This window comes from Leucoraja erinacea, chromosome 38 (assembly GCF_028641065.1).
Source record: "Leucoraja erinacea ecotype New England chromosome 38, Leri_hhj_1, whole genome shotgun sequence".
NCBI classification, from domain to species: domain Eukaryota; kingdom Metazoa; phylum Chordata; class Chondrichthyes; order Rajiformes; family Rajidae; genus Leucoraja; species Leucoraja erinaceus.
In genome coordinates this window covers 2,532,153-2,549,731 of record NC_073414.1, presented here as the reverse complement: position 1 = coordinate 2,549,731, position 17,579 = coordinate 2,532,153, and the positions used below count along the sequence as shown (strand labels likewise).

General features: G+C 46.8%; 1 protein-coding gene across 1 annotated transcript; it reads right to left on the bottom strand.

The window, feature by feature from the left end:
• Nucleotides 1-1,392: 1,392 nt before the first annotated feature.
• LOC129714120 (alpha-soluble NSF attachment protein) lies at nt 1,393-17,513 on the bottom strand. The gene is made up of 10 exons (XM_055663604.1): nt 17,388-17,513; nt 11,149-11,228; nt 9,572-9,688; nt 9,024-9,070; nt 8,290-8,367; nt 7,763-7,818; nt 6,370-6,454; nt 4,843-4,947; nt 3,589-3,708; nt 1,393-2,381 (listed from the first exon to the last, which is right to left on the bottom strand). The coding sequence occupies exons 1-10, from the start codon at nt 17,483-17,485 to the stop codon at nt 2,280-2,282; spliced, it is 888 nt and encodes a 295-aa protein (XP_055519579.1). The 5' UTR covers nt 17,486-17,513; the 3' UTR covers nt 1,393-2,279.
• Between the last annotated feature and the right edge of the window lie 66 nt (nt 17,514-17,579).

Here is a 17,579-nt window from a genome sequence, read left to right as displayed (position 1 = left end):
AAGCAAAGCAAGAATTTCATTGTCCTATACAGGGACACATGACAATAAACTCACTTGACTTGACTTGTCTGTTTCTTAAATGTTGGGATCGTCCCAGCCTCAACTACCTCCTCTGGCAGCCGGCTCCATACACCTGCCACCCTTTGTGTGAAAAAGTTACCCCTCGGATTCCTATTAAATCTTTTCCCCTTCATCTTGAACCTATGTCCTCTGGTCCTCAATTCCCCTTCTCTGGGCAAGAGACTCTGTGAATCTAGCCAATCTATTCCTCTCATGATATTGTACACCTCTATAAGATCATCCCTCATACTCCTGCGCTCCATGGAATAGAGACCCAGCCTGCTCAACCTCTCCCTACAGCTCACACCGTCTAGTCCTGGCAACATCCTCGTAATTTTTTTCTGAACCCTTTCAAGCTTGACAATATCATTCCTATAACATGATGCCCAGAACTGAACACAATATTTATAGATGCGGTCTCACTAACGTCTTCTACAACTGCAACGGACTTGAAGGGCTTAATGGCAGCTCGTTCCATTGTATTTCTGATCTGCAAAATTCACCAAGGTTTTGACCATGAAGCAGTTTTACAGGTGACTTTGTCAGATTGGTGCCTGGCAGAAGCATTATGTTGAAGCAAAAGTTAGAAATAAAATCTACGTTGTACCATATGCCGGGGAGGGTGGGGGGGCATAGTGGTGGAACTAATGCCTTGTGGCACCAGACACCCGGGTTTGATCCTGGCTATGGGACATGCCTGTACGGAGTTTGTACCTTCTCCCCGTGACGTTGGTTTTCTCCGAGATCTTCCGTTTCCTCCACACATGTACAGGTCTGTAAGTTAATTGGCTTGGTATAAATGTAAATGTATCCCTAGTGTGTGTAGGATAGTGTTAATGTGCGGGGATCACTGGTCAGAGCAGACTCGGTGGGCCTGTTTCCGCGCTGTATCTCTAAAATGAAACTAAATACTACTGTTTGGTGTCTCACTGTGTGTTACCACCATACCAAAAGCAGTTTATTATTAGGGTAGGAAAGAATATCTTTAATATCTGGAACTCAGCTGAGTGTGGCCTGCATTCCTTTGTAAAGTGTCGCTTGATCGACCTCCAGCATTTGCAATTTTGAATTTCAATAATGGGTCTTACAATGGCACCCTTCTCTCTGAAGAATAAACAGCTTAAAAACACTTTAAATATTCACACAAGGGTCCACAACTACACATGGGTATTTATTCAGAGAAATCTTACTTTGAGTTGGTTGAAATTACAAATTAATGGCCCAAGCTGTGCTAATAAACAGGGTCTGCTCAGCTAAAACGACAACAAGGTGGCACTCGCAACTCATGCTATACCATTATTATATTCAGATCTAGCATACGTTGGCAAATTATAATGTGTATTTATACATGGGTGCAACTAGTTCAGCTAAACACGGAACAACCTCCCTCTTGGCTGGCTACCTGTGCAGTGAATATACATGACCTTTAGCTGGCTTATTTAGACAGCGTACATGTCCCACACACCTGTGACAAGTGCTACTATAAAACCCCTCCCAAAATAACTTAAGTGTACAACTGATGAATCAAATAGACTGGGAAATTCAGGTTAAAATATTTTGCCTAATAGTTTTAACATATTCCAAAACCCTTTGACCTACTTACATCCACACCTCCTTCCCCCTTCCCCTCCGACCTCCAGAAATAAAACTATATTTACTTTGAGTTGGTTGATCCCTGGGGGAACCCAAGGTAACAATGGCCAGCTGTTCAACTGCAGAAGGCATCGTAGCCAAGGCTGATCTGGTCCTATATTTTCAGCAAGGGTCTGCAAGGCAGCTAGCGCCAGACCTACGAGCAAAACGCAGGAAGACTAACCCGAGCAGAGCAAACCAGATGATCACGAGGCACTCGCCCAATCTTCATGCTATACCCTGGATTAGTTTATATTGCTACAGTTATAATATAATAATCATTAAAGCCACACAGAGGGCAACTTGCATTTATACAGAGAACTCTTGCAAGGAGAGAGGACAAAGGATGGTTGGGGGAAAAATTATGGTTGCATCAAAAATTACAGCTTACTATAGTCCAACCTGCAAGCAGAATATTTATCTTAAATGCAAAAAAATGTTCAAACGCTTCCAATTCTGGAATGCATCTTCACGTTTCAATTTGCAGATTAAAAAAAAAAAAAAAAAAAAAAAAATCAAAAACCATTTGTTCCCATCCCTCCCCCTCCTTTCAGATTTTGACCAGAGATTGTTGTTAACAGTTCTGCCTAACATAGGTCAGTCGGTTCTGCATGAAGGGTCTTCTTGATTCGCAGCAACATTGTCGTCAACCACTGGTCCAACCTCGAGATGGAATCGTACTCCTTCACCTGCAAGGAGAAAGATTTACTTTCAAATAGAAACTCATAATCATCACTAAAGCACTGACTTGTGTGGCCCTCCACAGTGGGGCACATCATTTTCTCTCACTGTCCTGCTCCCCTTTCTTCTCTCCCCCCCACCCCATTTTGCCTATATCCCTCCCTCTGGCTTTACATTCCATCGTTCAGTTTAGTTTATTGTTGCGTGTACTGAGGTACAGTGAAAAGCATTGTCACCCATGTCTCCTTCTCACCTGTCTTTTGTCCACCCACCTGCCAATTAAAACTCTCCCCATCTATATCCACCCACCACTTATCATAAGTGATAGAGGAGAAGAATGAGGTCATTCGGCCCATCAAGTTTCCTCCACCATTCAATCATGGCTGATCTATCTCTCCCTCCTAACCCCATTCTCCTGCCTTCTCCCCATGACCTCTGACACCCAAATGTTCAAACACTTCCAATTCCACTTGCAAGATTATGTTCTACCCCAACTGTTTTCCAGCTTTCTCCCCCGCCCGATACTGCAATCAATATGAAGGTCCAGACCCAAAATGTCACCGAGCCCATCCTCCAGACATGCTGCCTGACCTGATGAGTTACTCCAGTGCCATTAGACGTTCGAGATACAGCATAGAAACAAGCCCTTCGGCCCACAGTTCCCAATGTGGGGAGAGTCCAGAACCAGGGGCCACAGTCTTAGAATAAAGGGGAGGTCATTTAAGACTGAGGTGAGAAAAAACCTTTTCACCCAGAGTTGTGAATTTATGGAATTCCCTGCCACAGAGGGCAGTGGAAGCCAAGTCACTGGATGGATTTAAGAGAGAGTTAGATAGAGCTCTAGGGGCTAGTGGAGTCAAGGGATTATGGGGAGAAGGCAGGCACGGGTTATTGATAGGGGACGATCAGCCATGATCACAATGAATGGCAGTGCTGGCTCGAAGGGCCGAATGGCCTCCTCCTGCACCTATTTTCTATGTTTCTATGTTTAACCAGACTGTTCCCAGTTCAGACACTGCTGTCCAAGATATCAAACCATTTCCTAGGAACACAATGCGATAACATTTCAGTTCAAATGATTATATCTGATGAAACACTAGCAGTTTAATTTTTCCACACATGCTGAATATTCTAACATTTGCTTATTTCACTCTCAGTATGTGCATAAGTCACTTGGTGCAATGGAAATATTGGCTACAATCTCAAAACACTTACTGCATCAGTGTAGGCATCAACATTCTCTTCTTCAAAAGCATCCAGGAGTTTCTTGACAAGTTTACACTCCCTGGAATCTGAGAAGGCTGGAAACATCTCCTCGTATTTGGTTACAGCCAACTGTGGAATGAGAAAGATTTCTGGATGAAAACTATTCTTACGAGGTAAAGACAATCTCGGGCAGAGAGATTACAAAAAGGTACAAAGTGAATGCCTATTCTGTTAAGCTTAATTCACAGCTTAAGGATAAAGGGGAAATCCTTTAAAACCGAGATGAGAAGAACTTTTTTTCACGCAGAGAGTGGTGAATCTCTGGAACTCTCTGCCACAGAGGGTAGTTGAGGCCAGTTCATTGGCTATATTTAAGGGGGAGTTAGATGTGGCCCTTGTGGCCAAGGGGATCAGGGGGTATGGAGAGAAGGCAGGTACGGGATACTGAGTTGGATGATCAGCCATGATCATATTGAATGGCGGTGCAGGCTCGAAGGGCCGAATGGCCTACTCCTGCACCTAATTTCTATGTTTCTATGTTTCTATGTTAAGCAAACCAAACCACTACCATTCTCAATCAGAAGATAGACACAAAATCCATACACAAATAAATTTGAGAAAAAAAGATAGTATTAAAAGATTGCATCAAAATTGGTGATATAGTGGACAATGAAGGAGATTATGTATGCTTTAGTTCAGAACCAGGCCCTTCAGCCCATCGAGTCCGCACGCTAACACAATCCTACACACACTAGGGACAATTTACAATTTTGTGGAAGCCAATTAACCTATAAACGTGTGTGTCTTTTGAGTGTGGGAGCACTCTCAGAAAACCCTTGTAGTCACAAACTCCCTACAGACAGCAACCGTAGTCAGGATCAAACTCGGGTCTCTGGCGCTGTAAGACAGGAACTCTACCTCTGCGCCCCAGTGCCGCACTAAATCATTCAGATGATAATATTAGTCACATAGTCATATACCACTCTGTCCATGTTGACCATTGCTCATCTACACTAATCCCCACATTTTCACATTGTTTCCACCACTCACTTACATACTAGGGAACATTTAGTAGCTGACTAGTGAGTGAGGGGAAACTGGAGCACTGGTAGGAAACCCTTGCAGGCAGAGAGAATGTACAAACTCTACAAAAGAGCAGAGGTTAGGATTGAACCCAAGGGTTGCATTGGATCCAAGGGAGCAGTTCCATTAACTGCACTGCTGCACTCCTGTCCAAACAGAGGGACTTCAACACTCACGTACCTTAGCATTTAACACGTCGACACAGAAATGGCAGAGAGCAGCTTTGAAGAAGTATTCTTTCGCACTGTACTTGAGTAGTGGGCTGTCCATGGCTGTTGTGCCTACCTGTGGCGCAGACAAGTACAAATTCACCGTAGGTATTAAGCCATGAATGTACATGGAATGCAAAACGAAAGGACAGGAAGTAAAGACCAGCGAACATGGCAATCTTTGCACAGTCAAACCCAGACTGCAACAAGCTGGTGACCATAGGTAATTTCGGAGAGAAGGAAGGGGTGACGTTTCGGCTCGAGAAGCTTCTTCAGGCTGATGTCAGGGGAGAGGGCGGGACAAAGATGGAATGTAGTCGGAGACAGTAAGACTGGTGGGAGAACTAATAATAATAATAATAATCTTATTTATATAGCACATTTTTAGTCAACTTGCATTGACCCCAAAGTGCTTCACATAATTACATTACATTTACACACAGGCAAAGGTGGGTGAAGTGTCTTGCCCCAAGGACACAACGACAGTATGCACTCCAAGCGGGATTCGAACCAGCTACCTTCCGGTCGCCAGCCGAACACTTAGCCCATTGCGCCATCTGTCGTCCCTAGGGAGGTGGAGGGGATGGAGAGAGAGAGAGAGAGAGAGAGAGAGAGAGAGAGAGAGAGAGAAAGCAAGGGCTACTTGAAGTTAGAGAAGTCAATGTTCAGTCCGCTGGGGTGTAAGGGGCTCAAGCGAAATATGAGGTGTTGTTCCTCCCATTTGCGCTGGGCCTCACTCTGACAATGGAGGAGGCCCAGGACGGTAAGGTCAGATTGGGAATGGGAGGGGGAGTTGGTACTAACTGAGTTGAAGCGTTTACCGAGTCTGAGAAGGTCCTGATCCAAAATGTCACCTTTCGGTGTTCTCCACAGATGCTGTCTGCCTGCCGAATTACCAATCTACCTTGCATTCTGTGTGGTCTCAAAGCACATCCTAGATGTTTGCAACGGCTCAGACCAAACTGAAAATTGCTTGGTAACAAACTTTAGGCAAGCTCGACAAAATAACCCCCCCCCACCATAAACACCCTCCCTCTCGAGCCCCGACTGTCTTTGCACCCATCTCTCCCTTCCGCCTCCATGTACATTCCTAAACAATTCGCACCTTGCCAATCCTCCAGCTTCACAATTTGCAATTCTGATCCTTTTATCTCACACCTTGTGCTGGCCTTTGCCCAGCGATCTGCCTATCATAACCCCCTTCCTTACCTGTATTCACCTATGTCCTGCCATGCTTTGACTCACCCCTCCACTCTTCGAGGTTTCTTCCCCCCCACCACCCTCCCCTGCAATCAGTCTGAAAAAGGGACCCGACTTAAATCATCACCTATCCATGTTCTCCAGAATGCCGCCCGACCCACTGAGTTACTCCAGCATTGTTTCTTCCCTTGACAATTGTTTGTCTTTGAGTTCAGTTGAAGGATGAGCTTCAGGTTCCCTCAGCTAAAGCATGAACAGCTGGGAGGCAAATATCACCCACGCAAAAACAAACACTTACCTGTTCATATATTTCGATGGCTTTGAAATATTGTTCTAGCTGTGCAGCGTATGTGGCAACTTTCAATAGACACTTATTCGCAGAACTAAAGAGCAAAAGAAATTCCTTTAGCAATAAAGCCGTGGACACAAATTCAAAATAACTTACGAGGACGTTGCCAGGACTCGAGGGCCTGAGCTATAGGAAGTTGAGTAGGCTAAGACTCTATTCCTTGGAATTCAGGAGGATGAGAAGTGATCTTATAGAGGTGTATAAAATCATAAGAGGAATGGATCGGGTAGACACAGAGTCTCTTGCCCAGTGTAGGAGAAATCATGAACCAGAGGACATAGGTCTAACTTGACGGGTGAAAGATTTAATGGGAATCTGAGAGTGTTTTTTAAATATTTTATAAATGCAAAGGGTGGCAGATTTATGGAATGAGATGCCAGAGGAGGTAGTTGAGGCAGATACTATTGCAACATTTAAGAAACATTTAAACATGGATAAGATAGGTTTATTGGGATAGGCAGGGTGGGACTAGTGTAGATGCGACATGTTGGCTGGTTTGGGCAAGTTGGGCCTGTTTCCATGCTATATGTCTATAAATCAATCCATAGGCTTAATACACTCTTGAACATTCTATGGAACATCTGCACCTTTATAATAATCATATGAACTAATGTATAGAATGTTTTTAAACATCTGTGCACGCTTTGATCTTTGAGTCAGTTACATATAAACATTTCAATAAATTGCAAAAAATAGAAAATGTAACTGAATAAACGGATCAGCCATGATCATATTGAATGGCGGTGCAGGCTCGAAGGGCCGAATGGCCTACTCCTGCACCTAATTTCTATGTTTCTATAGACAAAAATACTGGAGTAACTCAGCAGGACAGGCAGCATCTCTGGAGAGAAGGAATGGGTGACGTTTCGGGTCAAGACCGTTCTTCAGACTGATGCCAGGGGAGGGGGCGGGACAAAGATAGAATGTAGTCGGAGACAGTAAGACTAGTGGGAGAAGTGGGAAGGGGGAGGGGATGGAGAGAGAGGGAAAGCAAGTGCTACTTGAAGTTAGAGAAGTCAATGTTCATACCACTGGGGTGTAAGCTACTCAAGCGAAATATGAAGTGCTGTTCCTCCAATTTGCGCTGGGCCTCACTCTGACAATGGAGGAGGCCCAGGACAGGAAGGTCAGATTGGGAATGGGAGGGGGAGTTGAACTGCTGAGGCACCGGGAGATCAGGTAGGTGAAGACGGACTGAGTGGAGGGAGGTAACTGAACCCGAATGCTTACACTTGCAAACTGCAGTCACAAACAGACAGTGAGGAACACCAGAGAATATACAAATGCCCAGATCATAAATATTAAACCACTTACATTAAAATAAAGAGACCGTGTCACTAACCTGTTGGATTCTTCACCCTTGTAGTAATCTGCTGCCTGCTCATAATGTGCGATTGCCTGAAAAATAACAGCATGTCAATGAGTACATTTGGTCGGAACAGACACATTGCCCGTTAAGAATTTCCCCCCATAACACGAGATATTTCACAATGAAGACTGGAGCAGTTTGAAATCATAAATACAATTATTAAAATCATGCATTTTTGAAACTAATTTCACAAACTGACAGCATTAAGCCACAGTAAAATGTAGCTGGAGTCAATGGTGGAGAGTTTAGTCTCTATGATAGACTGGTATACATCCATAACTGCAGCTTCTTACAGTTGTGGGCAGTGCTGCTCCCAAACCAAGTTGTGATGCAAGCCGACAGAATATTTTCCATGTGTGAAGAAGGGTCTCGACCCGAAACGTCACCCATTCCTTCTCTCCAGAGATGCTGCCTGTCCCACTGAGTTACTCCAGCATTTTGTGTCTAGTATGTTTTCTGTGGTGCATCTGCAGAAGTTTTAGAGTGTCTCGGATACTTACTTTCTCAATATCCACCAGCTCGCTCTCGTAGATCTCGGCTATCGATATGTGATGCTTTGCTGCAATTGTAAACCGGCCCTAAACACAAACGCACACACGTCAGCACTTGGGGAAAACGGGGGATGCAATAACATCTAGTTTCAGGATATCAGAACAGAAAGAATATCCAAAACTTGGAATCCCCTGTTGAAAAAGCTAACAGCCATAGCTGCCATCAGGGTGATCTCACAGAAAGAAAATTTAAAGAGTTTGACAGGGCAAACTTTGAGGCCATTTCCGTTACTGGAAAGTACACAACCACAGTGGTGCGGTTGTAGAGTTGCTGCCTCACAGCGCCAGAGACCCAGGTTCGATCCTGACTACGGGTGCTGTCTGTATAGAGTTTGTACCTTCACTGCATGGGTAGTCTCAGAGATCTTCGGTTACCTCCCACATTCCAAAGACCTACAGGTTTGTTGGTTAATTGACGTAGTATAAATTATTCCTAGTGTGTGCAGGGATCGCTGGTCAGTGCGGACACGGTGGGCCGAAGTGCCTGTTCCCGCGCTGTATCTCTAATACTAAGAAGCTCCAACACAGGGCAGTTGTCTCAGGATAAGAACTCCATTCAGATTGGGATATTGATACATTAATCAGATTTGGACTTTGGACTCATTGCAAACCACTGGGACAATGAAAGCAAGTTCAAATATGCAAGCAATAGATTTGATGTTTACTCGACAACAGTTGCTTACCATGTCTGTATAAATCTCTATAGCCCTGTTCAAACAATTAATGGCCTCTAGAGGAGAAAACAGATTTAACATCAGTTAAAAAATGCATAACCCAATTAAGCGATCTTTATTCACCGTTGCAATTTGCCAGTTGCAATCAGCCCCACGTTGCCTCATAATATGCCTCTGGTGCACGATTTAACTAAATATTAGTTAGGGAATCTATTAGTCTGTAAAAAATAAGCATCCTGATTAAAAGATATTTTAAAACTGTGGAATAATTGCATTCCCCAAGAACAATTGGCTTTAGTAAAATTGTAAACTGTGTGTCTAGTGTGTAATGGAGTGTTAGTGTAAGGGGCGATAGCTGGTCAGCACGGGCTCGGTGGGCCGAAGGGCCCTTTTCCGCACTGTATCTCTAAAGTTTGTAAATTGATATTGATTCCACAGTGCATTGTAAATACAATGCTATTGAGAGTTATTTCAGGAAAACGGTCAATTTGCTGAGAATTTGTCTTGCTTGGCATTCCTGACAAATACTTGCAAGTTAAATATGGGGTAAAAGTTACCTTGAGGATCGGCTTTCTTGAAGGCATTTCCTGCATCCACAAAGTTTGTTGCAGCATCATGCTTACTCTGCAAGTGCAGGTGGAGTTTGGCCGCCTCACAAAAGGCATTGCCTGCGGCTGAAGACAAAGCATCACGCGTGGGTATCAGCAGAATAAGAACAATTGCAAATGTAGCAAGTACACACACACACGCACGCAACACAGGACAGATTAAATGAGCCAGGCTGTGTTAACCAGACTATTTCTCAAAGCCATCTGAAACAGCGCTAGATTAATGTGGCTGTCAACTGAGTTTCACACCATCTGCCTTCCCCATAGAACAAAATAAAAGCCAGCCTGCAGAGAGCTGCCAGTAGAATTCAAATACAGAGGCAGTCAAGCAGGTGCTTTGATAAAGCTCTCAATTTGAGCCATATTGTAAAAGGTTGCCTTGTTACTCAGTTGAAAACCAGCAGGTCACTGAACCGCAGATGCCGGAATCAGGAACAAACAAAGGAATGTCGAAAGAGTTCTCGGAAGGCAAAAGGTTAAATTGGCGTTTCGGGTCAAGACCAGCATCAGTCGAGTTCTTCCAGCATGTTTGTGTGGTTCACTTAACTGTTCTTTCAGGTGAAGGAACTGTGCTAAGTGGAAGTGGCAGCTGACATATACACTTCAAAAAAGATTCTTGCCATTCTGCAGCTTTATAGGAGTTTGGCTAGGCCACATTTGAAGTATTGCATGCAGTTCTGGCCACCCCATTACAGGAAGGATATGAAAGACTGAAAGAGGGCAGAGGAGGTTTACCAGAACGAGGCCCCTTTATAGATGATTACCGGGTGTTGGAAAGAACTGCAGATGCTGGTATAAATCAAAGGTAGACACAAACTTGACTTGACTTGAAAGTGCTGGAGTAACTCAGCGGGTGAGGCATCATCTCTGGAGATAAGGAATGGGCGACATTCGGGTCGAGACCCTTCTTCAGTCTGACGGAGTGTTAGCTACAGGGAGAGGTTGGACAGACTTGGATTGTTGTCTCTTGAAGGCTGGAGGTTGTGGGGGGGGGGGGGGGGGGGGGGGGGGGGGGGGGGACTGACTGTAAAGATACAGCAAATAAGAATTTATTTGTGGGTGGCAGTGGAGGAGCTGCCTTACAGCACCAGAGACCCCTGTACCATCACGACTACAGGATCTGCCTGTACGGAGTTTGTACGTTCTCCCTGTGACCGCGTGGGTTTTCTCCAAGCGCTCCAGTTTCTTCCAAAGACATAGAGGTTTGTAGGTTAATTAGCCTCAGTAAGTTGTAAGATTGTCCCCAGTGTGTGTAGGATAGTGTACAGGGTGATCACTGGTCGGTGCGGACACGGTGGGCTGAAGGGCCCGCTTTGTATCTCTAAAGTCATTGTTTCATTGTTTTGGTTCCTATAACAGATAAAAGCTCTTGAAACATGGGCAAACGCACAATTGGCAAGGCATGCCTGATCCAAACATGATCTCATTTCTACAAACTCAATTCAGGCAATACACGTGTTATTCATTCATTGTTAGAGACGCTGATCAGAACAATTGTGAAAGGAGTATTTAGTATCTGCACTCACCACTCCAGTTCTTTGCCATTTTGAACATGTTAGCAGCCCTGGAATACAATTCACATGCTTCTTCCAGTTTTGAAGACCCTCTAAAACAAAATGAAAGATCAAAATCATTCGAAATAAAAAAAGATATTCATTCATTCAAAATCAAGATGTGAAAAATGTCTCTAGATCCCACATTAAGAAAGCAAAGACTGAGGATTGTGAATTAGTCACAAAATCTGGCGTAACTCAGCAGGGCACCCGAGTTACCCCGGCCTTTTGTGTCTATCTTCGGATGAAACCAGCATCTGCAGTTCCTTCCTACACGATTGTGAATGAGTAACATGGTTTGGATCATATATTAACAACGAGAGTATATAAACTCTGGTTCTGTTAATAACCGTTAAGAATTTACGGAGACAATGTTTTTACTTCGATGGATGTTAAAAACTTAAGACACTTCATTCCAGAGGGTAAGAGATCTCTGGCATTCTTGCCATCCTCTATTCCTTTGCAACTTGCAATGTAGAGCATCCAGCCACATTCGGACTACTGTGCAAAACACACAGCTGTCTGTGCATCATTTTTATTATTTACTATATTCCAAAGAGCTCTCCAGCCATGGGCGGAGTGAAGAAGCCTCATCGCTACCGGCCCAGCAACGTGGCTCTCAGGGAGATCCGGCACTATCAGAAATCCCCCGAGCCACTCATCCGCAAACTACCCTTCCATCGTCTGGTGCGGGAGATCGCTCAGGACTTCAAGACAGACCTGCGCTTCCAGAGCTCGTCCGTCCTAGCCCTGCAGGAGGCCAGCGAGGTTTACCTGGTGGGGCTCTTTGAGGACAACAACCTGTGCGCAACCCACGCCAAGTGAGTCACCATCATGCCCAAAGACATCCAACTGGCCCGCCGCATCCATAGGGAGCGCGCCTAAACTCCACCTCTCCACCAAGAACAAACGGCTCTTTTAAGGGCTACAAATCCTGGGCAGTGGGCAGGTGCTATAGACCTGCACGGGAAGGGTAGACGCTCCCGCCCCCTCGAGCCTTGGGCAGATGGGGCTCATCAGTCCATCTAGGAGAGGGAAAACTCTGATTTAAAACCTCCACTGCCTAGTGGCCATATCCAGTCATGGCCAAAGGCTCCAGGAGTAAACCTCAAGAAAATCCGGAGTCAGAGCCCCTAAGGCAGTTCGTCGTTGTGTACAACCTCACTTTGGCAGCTCCTGCGACGGTGCTGGTGGTAAACTGTAACGGCCCTGCTGTTCCTTTGGATCGATCAGCGACGTGGAGAGGGGGACGTGCTGCATGGGCCTCCATATGGTATCGCCCAGGCTTGCATCCAACCAGGATGCATTACCCATGGTCAGTCATGACCAAGGGGGGGGGGGGGCCTACATTCCAACAGTGGCTATACTTCAAAAGTACTTTGTTAGTGAAATACTTTGAATTAACACAAAGATCTGAAGGGAGATTTTGGCTCTACAATGTGGCGTATTCACAGAACAGTAGATATTGGCCAAATGCAGGCAGGTGGGACTAGTGTGAATGGGGTATCTTGGTCAGCATGGGCAAGTTGGACCAAATAATTAGTTTCCATGCTGTACGACTAGTTTAGTTTAGAGGTACAGCGTGGAAACAGGTCCTTCGGCCCACCGAGTCCGCTCCGACCCCGCACACTAACACTATCCTATACACACTAGAGACAATTTACAATTATACCAAGCTAATCAACCTACAAACCTGTATATCTTTGGAGCGTGGCTCCCTCAGAGACATGGGACAGCAGAGTGACACATCTAGTAGAGCTGCTGACTTACAGCACCAGAGGCCAGAGTTCAATCCTGATCTCAGCTACTATCTGTGTGGAGTTTGCATGTTCTCCCTGTGACCACATGGGTTTCTCGGTTAATTGGCTGCTAAAATTTCCCCCTACCATGTAGGGAGTGGATGAGAAAATGGGATAGCGGAACTAACAAGAACAGCTGATCGATGGTCAGCGTGAACTTGGTGAGTCAAAGGTTTGTTCAAAGAAAGGAAGAGAAAATTCATGTTTGGTTGAGATTACAAGGAACATTACCACACCAGTCAAATAGGAAAGTAAAGGATGGGAGAGATTCCTTAACCTCAATATTATGCATTTCTATAGAACAATTGATAGCAAGGCACCACAAAGCATTTTACTTAGAACTACAAAATGCTTGAAGAAAATGTGCTGTTCTTAAGAATCACATGCCACCCTTTTGTTGCAGTAATACTTTGACATTGAGCAACAGATTAGAACAAATGTCAAAAAAAAGCATGCTAAAAGGGAGAAAAACAGGAAATGATTGAGGATATTTCAGACCTCCTGACTTAGGCAGATGCTGAGACTCAGTAGCAAGAGCTGGCACCAACAGTTCATTATTGGAACAGATGAGTAGGGGGGTTTACTGCCCAATGGCTCAGTACAAATGGTTTTACATTTGCTATGGAGAATTCCAGGGATTCACCACATACATCAGCTTTAAATGACCGCCCCGCATCTTGCAATCCTCATCACCAGTGCTCTCCGCTAGGATGTGTTCTCAGCCCCCTTTACTCCTAATACACTCACAACTGTGCAGCCCAACATAAATCCAACTCAATTTACAAATACATTACTGTAGTGGGCCAAATATCAAATAAAGGGGAGACGGACTACAGGAAGGAGATTGAGAACCTCATAACCTAGTGTCAAGACACCCACCTTTCTCTCAATGTCAGCAAGACAAAGGAGATAGGGACCTATTCCTTTTCTCCAAAGATGCTGTTCAACCCACTGAGCGTCTCCAGCTTTTTGTGTCTATCTTCGGTATAAACCAGCATCTGCAGTTCCTTCCTACACAAAGGAGTGATCCGACTTCAGGAAGCAAGGTGATACACATACCTTGACGGCACCAAAGTAGAAATGGTTGAGAGCTTTCAAGTTGCTAGGTGTAAATATCATAAGCAACTTATCCTGGACTAGCCACATCAAAGCAATGGTCAAGAAAGCACACCCATGCCTCTACTTCCTTAGAAGGCTTAGGAAGTTCGGCATGTCCCCAACAACTCTCACCAACTTCTACAGATGTGCCGTAGAATTTTTTTTAGCGAGATGCATCACAGCATGGCTTGGGAACAGCGCCATCTACAACCGCAAGAAATTGTAGACGCGGCCTAAACCATAACGCAAACCAACCTCTTCCATTGACACTTCCGAAAGAAACTTCCCGGGGCAGTTTAGTGGCCAACTAACCTACCAACCTGCATCTCTTTGGCACATGGGAGGTAGCCAGAGCACTCGGGGGAATCTCCTGTGATCGTAAGAACATACAAACTTCACATTGATAGCACCAAGGGTCAGGATAGGAGTTGAAAGACAGCTAGTAAAGCTAGTCACCACACCTGGAGGTTTTCTGGGTCTTTGAGCGCATAAAAGATTTACTGTAATGGTTGGTAGACAAAAATGCTGGAGAAAGATAACGGGACAGGCAGCATCTATGGAGCAAAATAATAGATGACATTTTGGGTCGAGACCCTTCTTCAGACTGTAATGGTTGCATGGATGATGAATGTTGGAATGGAAATACTGGGGTTGTTTGCTTTGAAGCGAAAGATAGTCTGTGGACCGATACATCATGGTTTAGAAGGTACACAAAAATGCTGGAGAAACTCAGCGGGTGCAGCAGCATCTATGGAGCGAAGGAAATAGGCAACGTTTCGGGCCGAAACCCTTCTTCAGACAGGTTTCCTTCGCTCCATAGATGCTGCTGCACCCGCTGAGTTTCTCCAGCATTTTTGTGTACATTCGATTTTCCAGCATCTGCAGTTCCTTCTTAAACATCATGGTTTAGATACTGCTGAAAGTAACTACGGTGACTTAATGCAACCATATCACCAACAGTGCCAATGTTGGTCCCATCAGTGAATGACTCGAGCACCACAAGGTTATATTCAGTGATCAGCAAAAGATAAGGAGAAGATGCTGTCTGACCCACTGAGTTACTCCAGCTGTGTGTCTATCTTCAGTTTAAACCAGCATCTGCAGTTCCTTCCTACATAGGAGGAGAGGAAATTGGTTTTCTTATAAAAATAAGTACATGGACAGGTTACAAGCTGGAAAATAACAAAGGTCCCCCAAAGGAAAATAAAAGGGCTATCAAAAGAAAATTGGATAGACAAAACATTCTACATGATTATGGGAAAGGAGTAATAGAAATGGACTGCGATGTATTTTCTACAAAGAACCGTGATAGACTTGATCTTGTTCACGAGCAATTCAGTAAATAGAGACACCCTTGGGAGCAAGTGGTGTTTAATTTCACAAAATTAAGTCTGAAAAACACAAGGCATTTTAGCTTCTACACACTGATGTGATTAGTGTAGTTCTTCACTGGAAAGAAAGGATTTCAACCATATGTTACAACAATCTGCTTAAAACCCTTCTATAGACTTCTTGCTGCCTGACCCGCTGAAGTACTTCAGCATTTCGTGGTGCCTATCTTCGGTGTAAACCAGCATCTGCAGTTCCTTCCTACACAACACATCGCACATCAACAACACTTCACCACACCCCCCCCACCCCTCCTCCTCCATCAGAATGTAAACTAATGACGACTCGCACCCCCCTCCCCCACCCGACGCTACTGTAAGCAACGTCCACCCACATCACCACCATGATGTCCCTCTCTTGTACCACCCCACACCACTGCCCCACCCTTTCGGTCTGGGCTCATTGACCAGCTGTGGCCCGCCCAGGGCCCGGCACCCACAACAGGGGAGGGCACCCACAACAATAGGGGGGGGCACCCACAACAATAAGTGGGGGCACCCACAACAATAAGGGGGGGCACCCACAACAATAAGGGGGGGCACCCACAACAATAAGGGGGGGGGGGGGCACCCACAACAATAAGGGGGGGGCACCCACAACAATAAGGGGGGGCACCCACAACAATATGGGGGGGGGCACCCACAACAATAAGGGGGGGCACCCACAACAATAGGGGGGGGGGGCACCCACAACAATAAGGGGGGGCCCCCACAACAATAAGGGGGGGGGCACCCACAACAATAAAGGGGGGGGGCACCCACAACAATAAGGGGGGGCACCCACAACAATAAGGGGGGGGGGGGCACCCACAACACAATAAGGGGGGGGGGCACCCACAACAATAAGGGGGGGGGGGGCACCCACACACATAAGGGGGGGGCACCCACAACAATAAGGGGGGGCACCCACAAACAATAAGGGGGGGGGGGGGGGCACCCACAACAGGGGGGGGGGGGGGCACAATAACAGGGGCACCATAACAATAAGGGGGGGCACCCACAACAATAAGGGGGGGGGCACCCACAACAATAGGGGGGGGGGGCACCCACAACAAGATGGGGGGGGGGCACCCCTCACAACAATAAGGGGGGGGGGGGGCACCCACAACAAGGGGGGGGGGCAAGGGGGGGGGGGGGGGGGCACCCACAACAATATATGGGGGGGGGGCACCCACAACAATAAGGGGGGGGGGCACCCACAACAATAGGGGGGGGGCACCCACAATAAGGGGGGGGCACCCACAACAATAGGGGGGGGGCACCCACAACAATAAGGGGGGGGGGGCACCCACAACAATAGGGGGGGGGGGGGGGGGCACCCACAACAATAAGGGGGGGGGGGGGCACCCCACAACAATAGGGGGGGGGGCACCCACAACAATAAGGGGGGGCACCCACAACAATAAGGGGGGGGGCACCCACAACAATAAGGGGGGGGGCACCCACAACAATAGGGGGGGGGGGCACCCACAACAATAAGGGGGGGGGCACCCACAACAATAAGGGGGGGGGGCACCCCACAACAATAAGGGGGGGGCACCCCCACAATAATAAGGGGGGGGGGCACCCACAACAATATGGGGGGGGGGCACCCACAACAATATGGGGGGGGGGGGGGCACCCACAACAAGGGGGGGGGGGGCACCCACAACAAGGGGGGGGGGGGGCACCCACAACAATATGGGGGGGGCACCCACAACAATAAGGGGGGGGGGCACCCACAACAATAGGAGGGGGGGGGCACCCCCACAATAAGGGGGGGGGGCACCCACAACAATATGGGGGGGGGGCACCCACAACAATATGGGGGGGGGGGCACCCACAACAATATGGGGGGGGAGGGGGAGGGGGCAGTCGGACGTCTGTCTCCCTCTTCTCTCCCCGCACCCCCCCCCGGAAGTCGCCTCCGCCACCGCCTCCCTCTCACCCGAATAGGGAGGCCATGAAGGACTTGGCCCCGCGGACGCGCCGCTCCGCCTCGGCCACCAGGCCCAGCGCCTCCCGCTCCTTCGCTGAGTTGTCCATGTCTGACCCCGCTCGCCCCCTCCCCCCCTCGCTCTCCCTCCCGCCCTCCCAGCGCTGCGTCACTTCCCTCCGCTCCCTGTATTCGTCACTTCCT

What these genes read in the sequence shown, in the direction of transcription:
- LOC129714120 (XM_055663604.1), bottom strand. Translation starts at nt 17,485, where the DNA reads ATGGACAACTCAGCGAAGGAGCGGGAGGCGCTGGGCCTGGTGGCCGAG. An exon ending in CAAGAAAGCCGATCCTCAAG is followed by an intron (nt 9,071 to 9,571) that starts GTAACTTTTACC and finishes TTTCTCCTCTAG; the next exon opens with AGGCCATTAATTGTTTGAAC. An exon ending in TTGATGCCTACACTGATGCA is followed by an intron (nt 2,382 to 3,588) that starts GTAAGTGTTTTG and finishes TTCTCCTTGCAG; the next exon opens with GTGAAGGAGTACGATTCCAT.